This window comes from Physeter macrocephalus, chromosome 12 (genome assembly GCF_002837175.3).
Source record: "Physeter macrocephalus isolate SW-GA chromosome 12, ASM283717v5, whole genome shotgun sequence".
NCBI classification, from domain to species: Eukaryota; Metazoa; Chordata; class Mammalia; order Artiodactyla; family Physeteridae; genus Physeter; species Physeter macrocephalus.
This window is the reverse complement of record NC_041225.1, coordinates 26,146,476-26,168,594: the sequence shown is the minus strand read 5'-3', so window position 1 is coordinate 26,168,594 and position 22,119 is coordinate 26,146,476. Positions and strand designations below refer to the sequence as shown.

Below are 22,119 nucleotides of genomic sequence, written 5' to 3'. Positions count from 1 at the left end.
TAGACCCTAAACGCAATTTTTAAATATCAAGAACTATATTAAAGGGTTAAAAATGGAAAAGAATGGTATTTTAAGAATGGACTGTGCAAACATCAATCACTTCCTCTGGCTCTGCCTGCCGGTCAGGTAGGTGGTGGTCGGAAGGTGCGAGTGGATATGATTTCCAGGAAAACATTTTTTCAAGCTGCTTACAGGATTCTAATCCGTATCCACTAATGGCTCAGTGGTTGATGAGCCCGCACCCTGGACGCTGGCTCTTCTCAGGGCCCACCCAGCCGGGGTCTGGGTCAGGCCAGGCCTCCCTGGGGGAGAGGGCAGCCCGCCAAACCCAGGTCACCTGCAGCCCTCTCTTTCTGCTCAACTCTGGTTTTCCTGGGAAGGTGAAGACTTGGAGGATGATGGAAACTCACTGCAAATACACAGCATCACGCTTCCTAGGTGATTCCATTAACTTGGGAATGAACCCCTTTCCTGTGAGTCTGGAGGAAGCTTCCGGAGGACAAACCCCGGCAGTTCCCACCGTCAGGTTCCGAGGAAAACTGGAGCCACGACTCCTCATTCTACCTCAAAATTACGTACTCGGGCCTGTTCACGAGATATTGTGAATTAGGAGGAGCTGGAAGTACCCTACGGTGAAAGACCAGGCGTCCACGTGGGAATAACGCGCACGTAAGCACATCCTACCCCCATGTTTGAATCTCCCTCGGAAACGGGCAGCGAGGGCTTTCTAAATCTGCCAGGGGAGCTTCTGGTTAAATCAAAGGTGAGGAGGAGCGAGCTTACTGTGTTGCTGGAGTTTCCGTTCAGATGCAAACCGCTGTCAAAGAGGGGCGAGGAGGTCCCGCTGCCGGGCTCGCTAGACGGTCCTGGGGACCCTGCAAATGAAACAGAGACTCACCGCAGGTGGAGCCACCAGAGGAGTGGCAGTGCGTTACCTGCAGGTCCACCTACGGGGGTCAGCTAAGGAGGTCCCCAGACAAGCCCCCGGGGGAAGCAGCTGCTGGTACGGGCTGTGCAGCAGCGCTGGCCCCTCGCCGCCCGCCCACCATGTGGACTGCCCCGTCTGCAGCCCGCAACACGCCTGGCAGAGGAGGGCGGCACCGGCTTCTCGGCGGGGCTGCACCAGATTCAGGTGCAGAGAGACAGCGGCCTCTCCAAGCCGGTCCCCGGCCCGGGGGCTCCATGGCCCTGCCTCCCCACCACTAGGCTAGCGATGCTGACTTCCCAACACTCACGCTTGACTTTCCGATGTTACTTTTTATATTATTTATTCGTTTGACATTTTCTGATTATCTTTGCACTGCAAGTTGCTTTAGTGAAAAACAGCAAGACCAATCAGGTAAGTTTGAGGAAAGTGATATTTATAAAAAGAGGAAGCAGCTCTGGACTGGGGAGAGAGCAGGGAGCCGCTGTGGGGCCTGTAACACGGGTCCTGGATGAACAGAGGGTCCAAGGCAAGCGTCTGTCTCGGGCAAGTCAGGGCCCTTCCCGAGAACAGTCCTCTTTTCAGGAAGTACAGGGATGGAAGGGGAGCTCCGTCCTGTCGCTCCAGCACCAGGCGGGTCCTGTGCCCACCCTTCCGCCACCGCTCAGCACCCCCCCGCCCCCCACTGCGGCCCTGGATGCGCCAGGCGAGGTGGGGGCAGCACCAGCTGCCCCCGAGCCTGGCCCTAAGGACCAGCGCTCTAGGTGGACAGCAGGAGTGGCAGCAGGCCCTCAGCGCACATCGGCCCTGACCACGTGCCCAGGACCCGTCGCGGGACCCCAGGCGGGTGCCAGCGCCGCAGGCGGAAGGAGGTCCGCGCCCCCTCCCCGAGCAGGGGGCCCTCCTCCTGACCACAGCGCACCAGCAGACCGACTCGGCGGCCCTGGGCCCCAGGTGCCGCCACGGGCAGGTTCACCCGCCGCCCTCCTGACTCAGTCGGCAATTTCAGGGAGAAGCCAGTGACCCCGCATCTCCCGTTATCACAATGGGCGACGGGAAGGACCCCGATGGGCTGTGCAGGGTCAGGGGTGCGCCGGCCGAAGCGGGTGCCAGCCTGGTACACAGGTCCTTCATTTTCTTTTAGCTTGAAAATGTTCAAAGCCAGCGTTAGCCTTCAAAAGCCAACTACTCGGGGGGTAAATCACATCAGGCAGAGGTTCCAAACTGGCAGGTGAAGCTCAGTGTGACCTGCAAATCGGTTTTGTCTGATCAAAGCCAAGGCACTGCATTAAAAATCCAGATTTCTCACTTTCTTGGAAAATGATAAAAAGCTTTACCGGGGTAAAGTTCCCCAATGACAGGAAGAGGCTGGAGCCGAGGGGGTTTCACAGCAGGGACCCCGAGCCCTCCTCGTCCCGTCCTGCCCAACCCTCACCGCCAGGTCTGAGGGTCTGCAGGCACCAGCATCTCCCCACACGTGAGCAGGACGAGCATGGGTCACACACGTGTCGCCAGCATCCGTGTCACTGAGGACAGAACTGAAAGCCTCGCGATGTCGTTGTATTTACTACTTCGACGCACAAGCTTCAGGTGTGGTTGTTATTTATTATTATCACCAGTTCACAGATGAGGAAAATTGGTGGGATATCGTGCAAGTTATTCTGTGATCTCAGTTTTCTCCTTGAAGAGTCGTGAATGCGTTTATGGGCTCACCTTCAAAGCAGCCGGCACAGTTCAGGTAAAGCAGGTACTCCATCAACCTGATTTCCCTGTAAACACTAGACAGGACAGCCAGAGCTTTAAACCTCTCAACAAAATCAGATAAATTCATGGGTCTTCATACTGATGCTTCCAGGCCACCTCCAATGTCGGCGAACAGCTTCAAGAGGGAGGCTGTGCTCTTTTACGTCCTTACGACCCCACCCGAATGTTTTCTGGCCAGAACACGAGCGCGGGCAGCTTTTCCGTCCACTCGCCCTGGGGTGCTGCGACACACGTGGCACCCTGACCGTGCGACTTCCCTGCTGTGAGAATCAGAAGCAGCTGGGAAATACAGTAAAGGAGACCCTTACTGACCCCTGAGCAAAATCCAGGGCCTGTTACAGGCCACCCGGGTGCTTGAGGAGGGGAAAGAAACGCTGAGGCCGGCCCGGCAGCAGGACAAGTCATAACAAGTGGGCAACGCTTCCCGCTTCCACACTCCTAAGGAAAGCAGCGCGTGAAGCTGGCGTGGAATCCGACGGACGCACTTCTGTGCACCCACTCCCACCCCCGCGTCCAGAGCGTCTGTGAGGCCCGACACGTCTGTAAACCACTCCACACCGCATCCCGGCAGGCGGAGAAATGGACTGAACGGCTCCAAGAAGGCTTGAGAACACGACAACTTAACTCTGCTTGAACAGTAGTTCTTACTGCATCTGACCACCCAGCTTCCTTCCTGTTTTCCTAACCCTCCAAACATTCTGCGACCCGCTCCCCACGCTCAGAACTGCTTCTGGACCCAGAGCCTGTTCTGCCAGCACCTCTACCGACTTCTTACTGCATCTTCTATCTGCAGCTCTTTCCTGATGGCACATGTGTTATTTCCATAACTAGCTCATCAGTGACTTGGGAGCGAAATCAAAATATTTTCTAATTTCCTTCATTCTCCAGATGCTCTCACTGGAGGGACTAACTCTGCCAAATCAACCCGGAGGGGAGGCTGAGTGAGTGAGTGAGTGGATTGTAACCTGATCACTCATGCGCTCCAGGTTTCTGTCAACTTACTGCTGGTGAAGGAGCAATTTTTCATCTACATCCCAAAAGAGAAATCTGAACATTGTAATATTTGTCTCTGCTTATCACTACTTAAACCCGTTATTTAAAAAATATCAGTGTCAATAATTATTAATAATAAAAATAGTTAGTGTCAAAAAACAACTACTGGAAAAGAATACAACACAAATAGTTTCAATGAGTATTTACAAAAGTACCTAACCTAAAAAAATGAGCTGTGATCTACAGGAGCTACACTGACCTCGTGCAGGGCTGGTGGGGCGTGAGATGGTGCAGCCGCCACGGAGGCCGTGTGGCAGCAATACGACCCAGACTTGCCGTACAACACAGCACCTCCACTCGCAGGTGTGTGGGCGGGAGAACTGAAAACACGTCCACGTAGACCTGTACATGAACGCTCACACCAGCACTGGCGCAGCGGTCCCCAGGTGGAAACAAGCCACCTGCTGTCGGCTGATGAAGAGAGAAACAAAACATGGTCTCTCTAAATAATGGAAATTATTCAGTTCAAAAAAGGAATGAAACACCTGCACACGGGGTACCATGTGGATAAATCTGGAAAACATGCCGAGTGAAGAAAGCCGACACGAAAGGCCACACACTGCATGGCCCCAGTTACGCGAAGCATCCAGAACAGGCAAATCCACGGGACAGAAAGTGGATTCGTGGTTTCCAGGGGCTGGGGGAGGGGATGATTGGTGCAAAGTTCCTTTTTGGGATGATGGAAATATTCTGGAATGGGATAGTGGTGATGGCTGCACAGCACAGTGAAAAATTAAAAACTGCCAAAGCACGCACCTCAAAATGGTGAAATTTTTTTTTTTTTTTTTTTTTTTTTTTTTGCGGTACGCGGGCCTCTCACCGCTGTGGCCTCTCCCGTTGCGGAGCACAGGCTCCGGACGCGCAGGCCCAGCGGCCACGGCTCGCGGGCCCAGCCGCTCCGCGGCATGTGGGATCCTCCTGGACTGGGGCACAAACGCGTGTCCCCTGCACCGGCAGGTGGACTCTCAACTACTGAGCCACCAGGGAAGCCCCCAAAATGGTGAATTTTATGTTATGTGAATTCTATTTCATAAAAAGTCTAAGAGTCTGAATTTATGCAAAATAATCAAAGTCGGCACTGACTGTCTCCAGAGGAGACCCCTCCCGCCTCCTGTGCCCTCCCGGACACACCGTCAGGTGAGCGCAGCTTTCTACACACAGAGGTGCCCGCAGGAGAGATGTCCAGGCAGAGCCGTGCACACGCCCCCCTCGGCTACACGATGCTGTAAACTCACACGAGCCAAACACCTGGGCTCCAGGTGAATGCTTGGGATCGGCTGTCCATGGGTCTTTTACCCTCTTCTAGAAGAATCACTGTAAAGTCCCAGTAAACTCTTGTGCTGTGTATAGCATTTATTTCTCTTTGAACTTGTGGCCTGATTTCTCATGTTCGTCTTTTTAGAAGTCAGGACGTGTGATGAATCCTACTGACGTATTTTCATACCCCTGGGGGGATCGTCAGTTTTTCTTAGATCAGTGAGCAGTATGGTTTCCAGGTTGAGGTCTGATGGGGACAAAAATCGAGCTGCTGAAACCGATCTGCTCGGTTACTCAGGAAGATGGATGCAGAGCAGGGCCAGAAGTTCAATGGCCCTTTTTGTGACCGTGGATTCGAAGGTGAGATCGGGTCTCAGCAGCTGCCGTGGCCCCAGAGAGCTGGGCCAGGCCCAGGGGCGGCAGCAGAGGCTCCGACAACAGGACAACGATGGAACAGAGAGAGAAGATTCCAGTCATAAGGTCAGCCCAGGAGAGAGAAGCTGTCCCTTCATGTGAGAGAAAAAGCCAGAGAAAGAAGGGAAAAGAGAGGGGCTGCCGTGGGGGCGGGGGGGTGGGGGCGCTTCCCCGTGAGCCTGGACAGTGCTGAGCCGCCAGCAGAGCTGCAGCCCCTGGGCCCGCCCTCAGCCCAGAGCCCGTCTGGTTCCAAGGTCAGTACCCAACAGAGGCCCTGCCGCTAAATCAAGGAAGGACGGTAACTTTTTAAATTCTGTAAAGCCATGCTCCTGAACAGAATGAGTCACAGCACCTGTTTTGACCCACTTCCCTGCTGGACCGCAGCAGGTATAATAGAGAATTACAGGCTCTGCAGGAAAACATGGGCGACGGCGACACATCACGGTGCAGGTTTACTGTTCTTTCCTCTTTTACATTAAATATTTCTCAAGTCAACATAGATACCTTAAATACAAACTTTGCTCCTACATGTGTGCATGTGCGTGTGTAGGTAAATACAGTCACAGTGAGGCGACCTGAGGAAGGCAACTTAGTTAATTCATTGACAAAGCACCGTCTGGGGACGCCCTCTTTTAAAAAGTCTGTGGACGGATTAAAGGGTAGGACGTCTCAGGAACATGCAATGCTGAGGCGCTCTCTGCGTCTTTCCTCTCTCGGAACATGAGCTCAGGAAACGATCTACACTGCTGCCGGTGCCATATGGTTTGGATAAATAATGGGCTGCCTGGCACCCTTGAACTTCTCCCCTCCCCCTTACCTAATGGGAGCTTCAGAAATGATGGCGCTTCCCTGAGATACTCGACAGTGACGGTCACTTCATCGCCAGCATTTCTCAAAAGATGCACCTGTCAACGTGACAAAAGACAGCTACTTTACCATCACAAAGTGACCAGAACAGAAAGAGAAATAAATCCCTACCCGTCTCGCCTGTCTCCCGAGATTTCAGCGTTCACGATTACCTTTGAAACCCTGGAAGTCCTGCGAGCCTTACCTGCCGTAACCAGAGGATGGCTGTATGTCCCCAGGTACAGGACTCTGGTGCCTCAGCTACACACATGTTCACACGTCAGCAGAGATTTGAGGCCAGGCTCCCTGCACACTCTACCCACGCCATCCCGGAAACTCAAGTCATGTGAGAAACCCGCGTGGCGCGCAAACTGACAAATTTCAGACGCTGGCAACACACGCCAGCTGGTTAACTGTGACACTGCAAACCGAAAATATGAGCTTCGAAGTTTAAACGACATTTTAATTTTGGAGAAATCACCGGGCATCACTTCGCCCTTCTCGGCTGCAGTGTCACCATCCCCACGGTTCAGGCCCTTCCCCTGTAACCCAAACAGCTCATTCCTTTAGCTCTAGGGTCAGCTTTTAACGCTCAACGTTTGCCTCGTTTAAGCAATCGTAATTCAGACACATTAGCCAAAGCCCGGAGTAAGAAGCTGTACGTGTTTGCGCCCCCGGCGTCCCAACGGGAACGCGTGCGATGCTTCCACGCGGCCCCGGCCCTCCCCTGAACACGCCCCTGCTGACGACCTGCCTGTGCCTGGAGAGCGACAGAAACGCCTTTCCCGTCACCCCGGGGACGTTCTCCGTGTCCCCCGAGCCTGAGCTCCTCCGCTTCGCCTCGGCCCGTGAAACCGGCCAAACGCCCCAGCCCGGGCCAGCCGACGTGAAGGGGCGCCCCCGGCTCATCAAGCACCCGTCTGTCCCCCTCTCCCCGAGGCCCTGCGTCCACAGCCTCCTGCGCCACGGGCGCCGTAGTGTCTCTTCCACGCCTGAAATCTCATGACCCTGAGGCCTTTTCTCCGTTTCACGCCTCACCAGGCGGGTGCCCTGGGAACCCTGAGGCGGGCCTACCCCGGCGCCCCTTCCCGAAGCCCCCTCGTCTCCCGCTGGGTGGGTGCAGGTGCAGACACGGGATGAAACGCCCCCGGGTCTGTCCTCCCGAAGTCAGGGCTGCCGCCCACGGCAGGGAGAAGGGGAGGGCTCAAAGCCTCCACCAAGCCCAGCAACGCGGCCATGAGACGGACGCTCTGCTCGGACGACGCAACAGCTGGGGCCCAGCTGGGACCACCGGCCGGCCGGCCCGAGGCCCCAGAGACAATGGCCACCGCCTCGGCGCCTCCAGGCCGTCAAGGGCAACGGGGCCCACGCGCCTCCTCCTCCCAGGGCGACCCAGGGCGAGTCTGACAAAACCGTGGTGTCGCTGCGCCCTCTCCTCCTGCATCGAAGGGACCCCGAGCTGCAGTGCCGTCCTCTCCGGACGTGGCTGCCGCAAGGGTGTGGGTCACATCTGAGGAGGGGACGGCCGCCGAAGAGCCTGCCTCGTCCCGGGGGCTCATGGAGCTTTACATTTAAGACCAGGGTGTCACGTGGACAGCACGAGCCTGAGATGTGTGCCCCTCTCCGTGGTCAAGTTCTCCCGCTGCTTCTGTGATGTGGGTCTGCCCACGTGTGCACACGCACACGCACCCGCGCACACACGCCTCTACCTCAATAAGTGAGCATATATTTAACAACTTTACAAGTCTTCCTGGAGATAAAATGGAGTTTAAAGCATTAAAATCTATCTAATAAAGGCTAATTAGCCCCCAAAAGACTCGCTCACATATTTACATGGCTCGGTCCTTCAGCGTTGTTCCCCAGCCCCTCGAAGAAACATCACTTTGGACAAGTTAATTTTATCCGGGGACAACGGTAAAGCGTGATGAAAGAGTGGGCGCAACTTCAGCGTAATATTATTTTTCAAATCCCAAGTGTCTACCCTGCCTTGATGCTTCCAGACTTTGAAACGCTTGGACAAGGCAAAGGTTTTACTTCATCACCAGTTTCTTTTTTTTTCAATTTAGTTCAAAGTATTTATGTGTTGTCTGAGAAAATATTTTGACGACTGACCATTAATGCCTCCGAATTCAACGAATGACCTCAAAGCTATGTCTGCCCCTCAGAGCACGACCTTCGGACTGACGGGTGTCGGGAGGGAGCCTGACTCCACGCTCGGCTCTGGATGGCGGGGCCGCTGCTCCGCCTCAGGGTGACACGGACTTGCTTCTGCATCTATTTAAAACCAGCAATTCCGGCCACCTTCCCGCCTGCGTCCCCGTCACCGGGCACGTCTGCTCTGCTCTGCTCTGCCCTGCTCTGACAAAGTAGGTGCAGGTCCCGATTTCCCACCTCTGACTCACCTGCTGGGATGCCAAGTTTTACCGGTGAGTCAGACATATTTCTTTTTTAGGAAGGATTCAACTCTCGTATGAATCTTCCCCAAGCTTTTAAAATGCCGCTCGAGCCATTTAAACTGCTGGGTGTCTCAGGTAAACTACTTGAGCTGCCACAACAAAAAGCCACAGGCTGGTGCTTGGATGACAGACACACTCTGCCACAGTTCTGAGGCAGAGCCCGCGGTCAGGGCGCCGGCCGGGTCAGGGCTCTGGTGAGGGCCTTTATCCTAGCTGCAGAGGGCCACCTTCTCACTGTGTCCTCACAGGGCACAGAGTGAACTCTGGCGTCCCCCCCTTACACGGACGCTAATCCTACTGAACGGGGCCCCACCCTCATGACCTCATCTCCCTGGATTCTCCTCCGAAAGGCTCCTCCTCCTGACGTCATCACCCGGGGGTTACTGCTCCAACCTGTGAATCTGGGGCACAGACACTCGGTCCAGGACAGGGGCTGGCAGCCTTGCGGCCTCAGAGCAGTTCCTCCAGAGAGTCTCCAAAGTTGTCTCACCCAGGACGCCTTCCAGGGAGTGAAGAAATCATCTCATATGGTTATGTCTGAGGAGCCAGCGCAGCTTTAAAATGTTGTAACTGAAATATGATGACTGGATATTTTAGAACAGGAAGTAACAAACACATACACGATGAAAGGATGGGTGTCTTTCACATGCCAGAGCCCTGGACGGACACCTCAGACACACGGCTACTGGCGTATCTTGCGTGTCCTTCCGGAAATCGTCTACGCGTTTGTGAGAATGCCTTCTCTCTTGAGGGCATTTTGGTGACATCTAGCAGAATTCACAATTTGTGTGCCTTTTGGCCCCGTGCTCACACATGTAGGTACATGACCATGTGGGAACAAAGAGGCACACGCAGGAAAGCACGCTACACCACGTGTACTGTCTGTCCTCTTCTTTGGCCCTGTTTCCACGTCAATGGAACCATGTCCACTAGACGAATCACTCTCTTTGCGTAAAATCGAATCTGCAGTTCACCGCACGTCAGCGCACAGACCTGTCCTGATCCTTCACACGGGTGGTGGGCTGCACTTCACGAATGTCCAGTGACTAATCCCCCTCCATCCTCCACCCGCGTGTCTCTGCTGAGAGGGTCACAACCCCCTGCACCTTCACTAATATTTCTAGAATTCTTTTCAGAGCCTCTCTGTCCTGTATTATTACACGAGCAAACTTGGGATAAACTTTCGGTGTTTTGAAAGTCTCTTTTACTTGTCCTCTATATTTTGTGATTCTTTGTGATTCATCTTTATTATTTTTCCTTCTTTACCCTTGTGGGTCACACTCTGTTGCTCTTTCTTCAAACTTTTGAGGTAAAAAATGGCTTTCTGTTTGCCTCCTTGCTTTCTAATGAACATACTTAAAAACCGTTAATCTTCCCCTAAGCATTACTTAGTTGTTTCCCATAATTTCTATATGAAGTGTTTCAACATTGTTCATGTCTGTATTTTTTCCTTTAGCTTTTCTTTTTACACAAGTATAACTATTTTGATAGTTTCCAGATATGTGGAAAATTTTTAAAAGCAGTTTTCATTTTGCTTAGAGGACATAACCTATATTATGCTTACTCTTGGCTTCCTCTGTGGCCTGAACAATTGCTGTGACTGTCCCACGTGCTCTCGAGAGAATGTGGGTTTTATGTGGGACAAATATGCACAGGCTCACACCCCCTCACACACACTCACATACAAATACACAGGATCACACACACACATACGAATACATAGGCTCACACACACTCACATACAAATACATAGGATCACACACACTCACATACAAATACATAGGATCACACACTCACACTCACATAACAAATACACAGGATCACACACACACACATACGAATACATAGGCTTCCACACACACACACTCACACACACACACACACTTGCACCCGCTGGCCCGCCAGCCCCTTGGCCGTCGCCTGCGGGGTTGGGTCCCCCCCGACCCTCCCTTACTAACACCACCACTGTCGACGTCTGGACCGCTGCCTCCACGCTCCGCGCCGAGCCCCGACGCCCACGCCTGCCCTTCCACCTCCAGCTCCACGGGCGTATTCTTTGGTTCCACCGAGACCTACCGCCGGCCGATAACTTCCGCCCTCCCGGCCCTCATGGTGCCGATGCCCTCACCACCTCTTTATTCTACTAAATCCCCAGATCCGCCCCCAGAGCCCTGGCTGCACACCCGCCTTCACCCCCGTCTGAGTGTCCTTCTACCTGACGGTGACCAGCGACCCCTGGGCTGGTCCACTCTGCACTCACGGACGGGTTCCTGGGAACAGGCCCTTTGACGTGGGCCCTGAGGCTCATCAGGCCTCCCCCGCCTGCCCATCTGCAACCGGGCCCTTCTCTGCAGACGCACAGGGGCCCGGCCATCACCCTGAACACACCCTCTGCCCCCAGCAGCAGGTGGCAGTGCCTGTGGTGAGAACCCAGGGATCCTCCCAGCTGCTTGGCGTGGCGAACCGCATGCAGCTCGGTGTTTTCTCAACGGTATTTTGCCTCTTTGCCATATGAATTCTCAAATGCTTCATTTGCAGAACCAGGACACTTTAAGCATAGAGGCTGTTTTGCTGTAAATGATTTCGGCGTCCGTACTTACAGCGCCAGTGAGCAGGAAGGTTTCCTGAGACAAAGCACAGCAGTTCATGGAGCTGAGGCCCCCGCAGCCAGCGTCGACCCCACTCACAGCCCCAAGCGCCACGGGGGGGTGAGCTGCCTAGTGTCTGACGGCCGAGGTGCCCGTCCTGCTGGCTGGCAAGGGAGCTCAAGGCACTCACCCCTGTGCGGTTCTGGAGAGAACTGCTTCAGGTGAGTGAGGGACCTCACCCCCGCATCAAACTACCCGTGAACTCTCTCGCCTGGACTGTACCCTCCGCATCCTTCCAGTCCCGGAGGACTGCCGCCCTGGTCTCAGAGCAGGAGCGAGTCCTTGCAGGAGTCGGGAAACACCTTTTACCTGAACAGAGACAGAGCTACACTGTTCTCTCCTTTGGAAAATGAATTCACTCACTTCTGCTTAAACACCTACATTATTAGACAAACTAAACTTAACATATGTATTTATTCATTCGTAATATATATCTTTTACATTTTATATATTATATATAATTTTAGCGTGTATTCTTCGCTTTGCCAGGATTCTTTCAATATTTGAGCCCCGTGTTTGTATTCACATGAAGCCTATTTACAGGAGCCAGAGGACCGCTTCAGACCTGGAAGCGGTAACCGGCTGTGCTTCCACTGACACTGGTTTCCTGAATCTGAAAGAGACAACAGGACCCTAGACGGCAGAGCCACAGAGGCAGCAGCAGGTAACCACCAGCACAGGTGGTTTGGTTCCTGTGACGGGCAGGAGGGCTGAGGGTGTGGTGATGACTGATCGTGGAGCCCTGAGGATTGAAATATCAATAGATGAGGAATAAATTCCAGCTGTAATTGATCTGCGTAAGTGATAAATGTCTCCACCAGGCTAACAGAGACCTGACCTGTTATCGCTATACATACAGAGCCGTAGATTCTCCATCAGTGCTGAGAACCGAGTTGATTCATAGTTTCACCATCCCTTGAATAAAGGAGAGTCTAAGTCCATTTGAAGAGAGACTGCCAAACATTTTCTCTGCAAATACCCCCCCATCCTCTATAAAAGGACGTGCGGAACCAGTGACAGCACTGTGAGAGCAAAGCTTCCAGACGCCGGTCTGTGCTGACGCCTGGACACCCAACACCTGCCCTGGTCCCCCCGTCAGAACAGGATGCTGATGTCGGCCAGGTGATCGGCGTCCTTCGTCTTGGAGCCACCTCACATCTGTCCCTAACACATCCTGTGGTTCTCTTTCCCTTCCCTGAACAGAGGGTTGAACAGACATATTCCCTAACTGGTAGAATCTCCAGGCTAGTTTCCTGACTCAGGCCTATCAGGCAAGAAGGGTCAAGTGGGAACCCCCAGAACTGCTTCTCTGGGGTCAAACAGGAAACCACAGCCGTGCTGCACAGAAGACCTGGAAGATGTGGCCTCCTCCACCCTCCCAGCCAACTTAGGTACTTGGCCCCCGCAGAAAGCACGTGAACTGTCAGGAACAACCGCACTTTATTGTAAGTATAAACCGCACAGAACTACAACGACAACCGTGGCTCCAGACGCGTTCTCCTTCCCAGAACAAATAGAACACGCTCCTGGTACCTGGGTTACAACTACAGACACAGCCAACGCTTCCCTTTCCTGGAGGTTCTGGCTGTCAGCAAACGCCAGCAGAAGCAACGGCAATAGTGGACCCTGACTCTCCTGCACCCGGGCCAGGCCGATCGTCCGTCTTTCCGCCACCAGGCCCCCAGCATCTCACCAGCCCTCGCGGCCCCCGGCTGGTCAGCTGCCTCGTGACATTGTGTGTATTCACCTTGCGGGGACAGGAGGCAACACCCTAGAGAGTCTGTGAAGACGCGGGAGTGCCAGAGCGGGAAGTGGCCCCAGAGACAGACAGGGGGCTGGGCCTGGCACCTGTGACGTGGGAACGAGTTGCCGCGGGAGCACCCCTGCCGCCAAGACGGCAAGGCCTGCTGGTGGCCGGCCTGGATCCCGCTGGGGGCGTGGCCTGGATCCCGCTGGGGGCTGGCCTGGATCCCGCTGGGGGCTGGCCTTGATCCCGATGGGGGCGTGGCCTGGATCCCGATGGGGGCGTGGCCCACAGCTGGACACGCTGCTCTTCCCACGCACCTCACGGTCGTTGTGCTACCGACGCGGAGACGGCTCTGCACTGTACCCACGCTGCCCCGGGCAAGCGCCCTGCCGCCCCGGCCCGCCGCCCAAAGACCTCAGGCGCCGGAAGTGGCCGTGGCAGATGGGATTCTAGCTGGTGTCTGGAGGAGGCTAGCGGGATAATCACACACATACCCTTGTGTTTGCTCTCCTCGTGGAAAAGCTCCTACCTGGTTACTGGGCTCAGGTAGGGTCTGGATGCTCGACCGTAGTCAACGCTACAACACAGAGTCCCATCCGTCAGAGTTTGAGTGTCCTCTGTCTCCCAAGGCCATAGGGGCTGGACACGCGCATCTCTGCTACGAAGGGCAGCAGTTTATACGCGGCCGGCCTGGACCAGGCCCCAGGGGAGGAAGTGAGCACGTGAACAAGAGCCAGACTCCCCCGCCCCCGGAGCTACTGCGCCAAGGAAGCCCCACAAAGCGCACCGGTGACTTTACTGGGAGTTTAGGTTCCCATTCCAACGACTTTGAACCCTGCTAATTTCGAGGTCCGGGAATTAGGGAGCAGTGATGCTGAACCAAAGCCACCTGCTGAACCTCTGCGGGTGTCAGGTGATTCTCCTGCACATCGGGGTGGAGAATCATGTCTCTGAACAATTTGCCAACTCATGCATGAGAAAATACTGTTGGTCGGTTATCTCTATCTCTATTTTGCTATCCATCCACCCATCCACCCACCCATGTTCTATCAGCTATCTGTCTATCTATCTGTCTACCTGTCTGTCTACCTATCTACCTACCTTCTATCCGTCGACCTTCCCTCTACCTAACCTACTTATTTCAGCCTGTTTCTTTCCATAGCACTTATGCTCCTTCCAACAAGATGGAGCGCTGCCTTAACCTCCTGTGTTCGGGACAGTTTCTCATATGAGCAGAGACCGAGAGAAAGTGACCATCGCCCAAGGAGGGAATATGTGAGGAGGTGGGGGGCCGGGAGTAAGTCGGCTGCTGTGGGGAAGAGGAAGCCGGGACAGCCCAGGGCCCGAGAGCAGAGGCTCATCCTTGAGGGCAGGGGCCTTGCTGACACCTGACGGATGCTTTGGTACTCAGGGGAAGGAGGGTCCACACGTACTTGCCAAACAACCTGGAGAAACAGGCGACCGGCCTCAGCTCCCTCAGGACACCTTCTATCAAACACAGCTGCAAGCTGCTGAGTGACGGCCCATGAGATGCCGTGAGCGGGGGTCCTGGGGGTGTGATGGCCTGGCTGCTGCTTGGAACAGTGACCTGGAAGGTTCCATTTCTACCATTTTTTAAACACAAGTGAAGACTTTATTTCTAAGGGTTCTCGAGTTCAAAATCACCAGAACTCAGAATCTGTCCTGAGATCTCAGTGATGACCAAGCTGCTGTGCATGAATCAAATGTGTATAAAAAGGACTCGTTTCAACTTGAAAAGGAGGCCTCATAAAACAAGTCTGTGAAGCTTTATCAGTTAGGGCAGTTTTTAATCAATGGTTTTCATGGGACTTAAAACCCTGGCCTGCCATTCTGGACTAGAAGTTAATTTAACATTGAGATTTTTTTTAAAAATTCTGAGCATGTTGCATAAAAATGAAGTTCTGTAATGTTTTTCGTTCTGAGATCCTTCAGGACAGAGCACTGACCCTTCTCTGACTCTCACTGGACATCGGTCTGGGTTCTGCTTGTGGGGACTCTGCTGCCAGGTCTCCTGCCATACGTGTGGGCCTGGGGGTCCCACAGGGGGACCAGCTGCCCCCGCGCCACCTCCCGCCAGGCATCACTAACCTCTGCACACAGGTGAAAATGATGTTCCAAACATCATTTTTCCTTCCTCTCTGAATAGTGAGATGTCTCAGAATTTGCCCAATAAAATTATGGAAAGTTTACTCTCTGCCGCGTCAGCTACGATATTATACGGTGATGTGGATGAGGACACACGGTGTATTAAAAAGAGGGAAATAAACCCATTTTTGTCGCCCAAAAGCAGTACAACTTTTCCAAAGAGGGAGACAATATACAGGACGAGGCTCATTTTGTGGATCTTGTGTGGAGCAGAACTGACTTTTCTTCTTTTAGGGTTAAGTGAATCTAGAATTTACTCTGAAAAATGAGTTTCACAGTGTGCAACTGTGATTTCTGAGGTCTTTTACAAATTTAATATTTTTATGAACTTCATAAGTCTGAAAAGCTGAGATTGTATGTCATTAGCAGTGCTCCAATCATGGCTTTTGTATCACATAGGACTGTAGACTTGTAATTTGATAATTTGGTCCAAAAAGTATATTTGTATCAGTCAAGTATTGGAATAGCTCCATTTATAAGCTTTACACATCATTTACTTAAATTGAAAGTCTTTCTTTTCAGATGAATGCTTTTTACTTTCCCTGGGCTGGGATAAAGGTACCTAGGTGTACACTGTCTCTTTTGGAATTACTATGTATCTTCTCACCTTAAGAAAGTAAACTTTTGCAGAGATTGAAAAATAACCCAAATGTTAAGTTTAGGAAGTAAACAGATGAGAGCACATCATCCATTTGAACCTAAACCTAAAACTACAAATCCCTTGAGACCAAGAAACACGTCATCCCACCTGCAAATCTTTCCTCCGTGCCTGGAGCAAGTTAAAGTAATTCTTCACCTAGTTAACGACCTACTAATACGCTGTGTTGGAGCCTGACCTGACCTTGGGCAAGGTTCATGTCTGGAAAGGGACACTGGGGCGGAGCCTGTGACCCCCATGTCCACAGGCCAGCATCCCAGACACACACCAGAGGCGAGCGTCCCGAGACGTCCTCCAAGGTGACGAGCACACAAAGCCAGAGGGGGCCGGTGTGCGGACCCTCACAGGCTCCCCTCCGGTCACCCGGGCGGGGTCCCCACTCCCTGAATTTCAACCCTCCCATCTTTAAAATGGCAGCCACCAAATCTACCTTTTACAGCATCGGAGAGGACCCACGACGTGTGGATCGTGAAGGGACGTGGCACAGAGGCCCCTTCGAAACACGACTTCCTAAACTTTCTAAGCTTTTCTAAAGCTCTGTGTCTATGACTACACTCCGTGAAATGAACTTTCAGAGAAAAAAATAATGAGAATAGGAGGCTATCTAATAAAAAGAACAAAACTCATAAAATATCATACACTTACCACTTCTTCGTGGGTTGCGTTTTCCACATTAATGCCATTAACCTGAAAAGATGACAAATTAAGAATTTTGAGGATAATAATTGATGCGTCTCAATTCAAAACTAACATAAACTAACATGCAACAGAGCTAAGGACTGAAGTTTAAAATACTGACCTGGAGGAGGGCGTCCCCTACGAATAACATCCCTGTCTGGTGGGCTGCAGGGTCGCAAAAGGGGCAACAGTGTTAAGAGAGATTCAGAGACATCGTGCTCCTCCTGGCAGTGGTTTAGGGTTAGAGTTTGCAGCAGCTGGCATTGTGTGTGTGCAGGTGTGAGTGTGCGTGTGAGTGCGTGCACGTGTGCGTGTGTGGTACGTGCGCACACACGTGTGTGTGGGTATGTGTGCGCACACGTGTGCGTGTGTGTGGATGTGTGTGCATGCAGGAGTCTCTGTGGGTGAACGTGTGCGTATGTGTGTGCACACGCTCGCATGTGTGACGTGTGAGAACGTGAGCACCTGTGTGTCTGTGTGTGTGCGCGTGCACGTGTGTACACGGTGTGGGGAAACACCAACAGCACAGCCCCAGCGCCCCCCTCGCCCAGCCGGGAAGCTAAACATTCAGCTAATTTTAAGCACGTTAAGAGAGTTACTTTGTAAACGCAGAGACTTGTTCAGAGAGAAGCACAAATGTCACTTCCTCCTAATGAAGGATTTCATTACATGTGTGGAAAGTCTGATCCCCATTTTTCATTAAGTCGACACAGACAATAAAATAGGAATCCCAGAAGCCACTCAGCATCTTCCCCTTTCTCAGGAACACATTTACATAGACTGCTTTAATTAAAGAAAATGTGCCCAGAATATTAAAGGAAAAAGGAAAGAAAACCTTTGCGTTGTAAAGTTTGAGTATAATCTCTACAGCATTATTCCCCTTCACTTTTCTATTTTCATAGAGGCAGAGAGATTACTCCTTTCAATAATAAGACTGAACGAATTCGCACCAAACGTAAAGCATTTTGCAGTGTAAACCCTGACAGCTGTTTTTTCTCTTTCGTTACGCAAGCGTCCAACTTCAGCTCTGCTCCCCTCGACGAGTCTGCCGGCTACACGCCAGACAGAGCCAGGGCCCCGGCCCCGCGTCGCGGTGAGGCCCCCGCGTCGCGGTGAGGCCCCCGCGTCGCGGTGAGGCCCCCGCGCTTTAGAGACCCTGGTTGATTTCAGTAACTGACCATTTGGCCCCTTGTTTTTTCTCCTCCTGTGCTCTAAATTCCCACCTTTATGTTCAAATTCACCAATCAAGAGTGATCCCGGGAAACCCTAGACCCCGGCCTCGACCCCAGTGAAAGCAGGACCCCGGGCCTCGCGCTCTCTGCTGGCAGCCTCCATTGCTGTGTGGCCCAGGGGTGCTGTGTGATTTCCAGGTCCTGTCGGCAACGAACCTTTAGTTTTTCAGTCCCCTCATGGCTACCGCTGAAGGCATCGTACGACCACAATAAGAGCCACAAGGGCTGGTCCCGCCACAGCACGGGTTAGAGACAGGCTGAGACCTGCAGAAAACACATTTTCACAGGTTTTTTTGCCTTCCTCTAGATTTGTTTTATTTATAAGTCTTTGGTTAAATATTGGAAACCAAATAATAAGTTATTAACACTGGAATTCTTTAAATTCCAGGTAAATATTTAATGTCAATTGTTAATATTAGTTCTAGTCATTAACTAGTATTAAATTTTGTTGAAAATAAAGTACAGTCTTTATATTAATAAATTTAATGGTATGGTTTTAGGTAACTAATAAAGTCCTCATTTACACTGAGCCTTTGCCCAGAAAACCTCCGTCACCCACTAGGTGAGATCTACACTCCCTCTAGCTCCACAGGGGGGCCCTTTCAGAATCCCCCCCATCTCTGCCTCTATCTCTGTCTGTCTCTCTCTGCCTCTGTCTCTGTCTCTCTGCCTCTCTCTGCCTCTGTCTCTATGTCTTTCTCTCTCTGCCTCTGTCTCTACCTCTGTCTCTGTCTCTCTCCACCTCTGCCTCTCTATGTCTCTGTGTCTCTGTCTCTCACTGCCTCTATCTCTGTCTCTATCTCTCTGTCTCTCCCTGTCTGTCTCTCTGTCTCTGTCTCTGCCTGTCTCTGTCTCTTGTCTGTCTCTCTGTCTCTGTCGTTAAAGCAAAGCTAATTAAAGACTTCCCAGTTAAATCTTTGAAATGTTTTCTCTTTGTTGGACACTTTAGTCCTAAAGAAACAAAAAGTGGTAAAATGGATGATAAAATAAAACCATGGAAGTTTGATTTTAATTTAAAATTTTAATTAATGTTCCTAAATAAACTCTTTGGTGAGATTAAGCTAGGTTTGGAGATTTCAGCTGAAAAATGGCTCTAGTTTATTTCTGTGGTAATCTTGCCATTACATCAGGATGTAAAATGGAAATACAGCGTAATGTATTTTAACCCACATAAATATTCAAACATGCAAACTAGGTACAATGAGATATTTTCTGTTTCTGTTATACTTGCCTTTTCAAGTCAAATTAATCACTATTACTATAGTGTTATGTGAGACTGTAAATTTAATCGTTTGCAATACAATTGTGTTATAACAGAAACTATTCTTTTTGCAAATTAATTTGTCTGTAAAATTCAGACGCTTGTTAAATATGCATTCACATAAACTTCTGGGTAGTATTAGAAAATGAGAACGCTTCTTAAAAAGTCTTACGTGCACTGAACGTCTGGATTAATAATGACTAAAACCCTCTTCATTATCCTTTACAAGCGCTGAGTCCTTTACGCCCCAGAGCCCACCACGTGTGGACATCGTCACCACCGAGCGCTCCGTGGGAAGAGGGACGGGGCTGACCGCACCCTGGGGAGACCTCCGAGGGGCTGGCCGCTTCCTCTGCCTCAGAACCGGACTCCGGGGCGCAGGATGCACTTCCACATTCTGCCCTGGGTCAATCCCTAGACCTCTCCAACCTTCCGTTGCCCCACGCACAGGGAGATCATCTTGTAGCCTCACAGGACAGCGAGGTTTAAATGCTGGTCCCTGGAAGCGCTAACAGGTTCTTTTTCCCATCTTCCAAGGGGCCCGGAGGTTATGTGTTATTGATAATGGGGGGAGCTAAATTCTTTAAGTAACTCAAGATATTTCAGCCATTTCAAAGTATCCTGTAAATTAAAATTTAAAAGTACTTCCATCTTCCAGGATGGCCCTCCGCTGTGGAAGCTGACACAGTGGATGGTATTAGGAGGATTCAAGGAGCAACGACAAAGTGGGTCCAGGACGGAAAGGACTTGTACGGAGAGCCTCTCAGACACCTTCTGTAGCCATAGCAACTGGATTCTTTGCTGCTAACCTGCCTCCCTCTGATCTTAACATCAAGTGATCCTTCAACAGTAAGAACACGCTGGCAGCCTGGCAGCCAAATTCTCTGCTGCATTTCGCTCTTAGCAATCAGCTACCGAAGATGAAGGCTCTTCCCACGTGGAATTTAAATTAAACCTGCAACATTTAACATGCATCCTTCCAAGATTCTGATATATCTAGTATGTCTTGTCCAGGTTCCAACATTCCTCATTCAGCTACAAAGTCAATTTTTATTGTCTGTTCCAAGTTCTACTTATTTTGATAGCTTTAAAAGCACATTTTTCATTGATTCATTAACAATGAAGGAGAAAGAATGCTGAAATATTCTTCACTCAAGGAGCTGCACTTCCATCTGGATCCAGGGTGTGGGAAGGGCCTCCTTTCACCCTATATCCAGCTCCTGAGGCAAAAGGAGCAGATTCTGGTTTGTTCTAGGAAGCAGCGCCAGGAAAGCCTGACCTAAAAATTCCAAATCCGGCTCCACCATCTCTTCCTGAAGTGAGAGGACTTTCTCTCTACTTCTACACAAATTCAGTCGGATCCAGCCTACACCATCTAAACTAGGACTCTGTTAAATATTAACAGAGTCTAGAAAGAAGGTAGCAACTATTGGTGAGACACACTGGCCCGAATATTTGTGTCTGATCTTACGTTTCCAAAGCCGTGTCCTTTGCAGCACAAAAATGAGATGGCGCAACGGCAGGCCCTGCTGCTGGGGTCAGGGGGCTGCACAGTTAACACGGACAGAGGCAAAGGCCCGCTGCCTGAACCCCGACACCAGTGGGAGAGGCAGCGAGACAGTTGCATTCTCTGAAAAGCTCGCCCGGGCTCTGCAACCTCTGCTTCCCTAAGCCTGGACCACATATTTGGACTATGCAGTGGGGAGGGGTGCCACGTGGCCTCAGGATTAACACAGATGAGGGGCTGACGTGTGGACGGAGGGGAGGGGTGCCACGAGGCCTCAGGATTAACACAGATGAGGGGCTGACGTGTGGACGGAGGGGAGGCGTGCCCCGTGGCCTCAGGATTAACACAGATGAGGGGCTGACGTGTGGACGGAGGGGAGGGGTGCCCCGTGGCCTCAGGATTAACACAGATGAGGGGCTGACGTGTGGACGGAGGGGAGGGGTGCCCCGTGGCCTCAGGATTAACACAGATGAGGGGCTGACGTGTGGACGGAGGGGAGGGGTGCCCCGTGGCCTCAGGATTAACACAGATGAGGGGCTGACGTGTGGACGGAGGGGAGGGGTGCCCCGTGGCCTCAGGATTAACACAGATGAGGGGCTGACGTGTGGACGGAGGGGAGGGGTGCCCCGTGGCCTCAGGATTAACACAGATGAGGGGCTGACGTGTGGACGGAGGGGAGGGGTGCCCCGTGGCCTCAGGATTAACACAGATGAGGGGCTGACGTGTGGACGGAGGGGAGGGGTGCCCCGTGGCCTCAGGATTAACACAGATGAGGGGCTGACGTGTGGACGGAGGGGAGGGGTGCCCCGTGGCCTCAGGATTAACACAGATGAGGGGCTGACGTGTGGACGGAGGGGAGGGGTGCCCCGTGGCCTCAGGATTAACACAGATGAGGGGCTGACGTGTGGACGGAGGGGAGGGGTGCCCCGTGGCCTCAGGATTAACACAGATGAGGGGCTGACGTGTGGACGGAGGGGAGGGGTGCCCCGTGGCCTCAGGATTAACACAGATGAGGGGCTGACGTGTGGACGGAGGGGAGGGGTGCCCCGTGGCCTCAGGATTAACACAGATGAGGGGCTGACGTGTGGACGGAGGGGAGGGGTGCCACGAGGCCTCAGGATTAACACAGATGAGGGGCTGACGTGTGGACGGAGGGGAGGGGTGCCACGTGGCCTCAGGATTAACACAGATGAGGGGCTGACGTGTGGACGGAGGGGAAGGGTGCCACCAGGCCTCAGGATTAACACAGATGAGGGGCTGACGTGTAGACGGAGGGGAGGGGACCAGAGGGATGCAAGGACCAAGGGGAGATAAAGGTTTCCACTGAATTCAGCAAAATCAAATTAATGAAATGTCACAGAGGTGAAAAGAAGTTAACCACAAATCTTGTATAACGGCGGCATTCCACGGCTGTAAGACACCAAATACAGGTGAATATTCTAGAGAAAAATAAAAAGTGGGCATCTCAGGGGACCTCACACCCCAGGAAGCTCCGACCTCCCCCTGA

The 22,119-nt window shown here is 52.2% G+C and overlaps 1 protein-coding gene across 18 annotated transcripts in view; it reads right to left on the bottom strand.

The window, feature by feature from the left end:
• The window catches only part of SNTG2 (syntrophin gamma 2), a 198,653-nt gene that overhangs the window by 88,027 nt on the left and 88,507 nt on the right, over positions 1-22,119 (bottom strand). For 15 of the 18 annotated variants that reach the window (XR_003682319.2, XR_003682321.2, XR_003682322.2 and 12 more), the window contains 4 exons: positions 16,734-16,777; positions 16,580-16,621; positions 6,231-6,318; positions 784-875 (listed from right to left, as the gene is read on the bottom strand). Coding sequence is in view for 14 of the 18 variants with exons in the window: in XM_028496836.2 (XP_028352637.1) it covers positions 784-875; positions 6,231-6,318; positions 16,580-16,621; positions 16,734-16,777 (266 nt within the window). In the remaining 4 variants the exon portion in view is untranslated. The remainder of the gene's footprint in view (positions 1-783; positions 876-6,230; positions 6,319-16,579; positions 16,622-16,733; positions 16,778-22,119) is intronic. The other 3 variants (XM_028496844.2, XM_028496847.2, XM_028496849.2) reach the window with 1 other exon arrangement.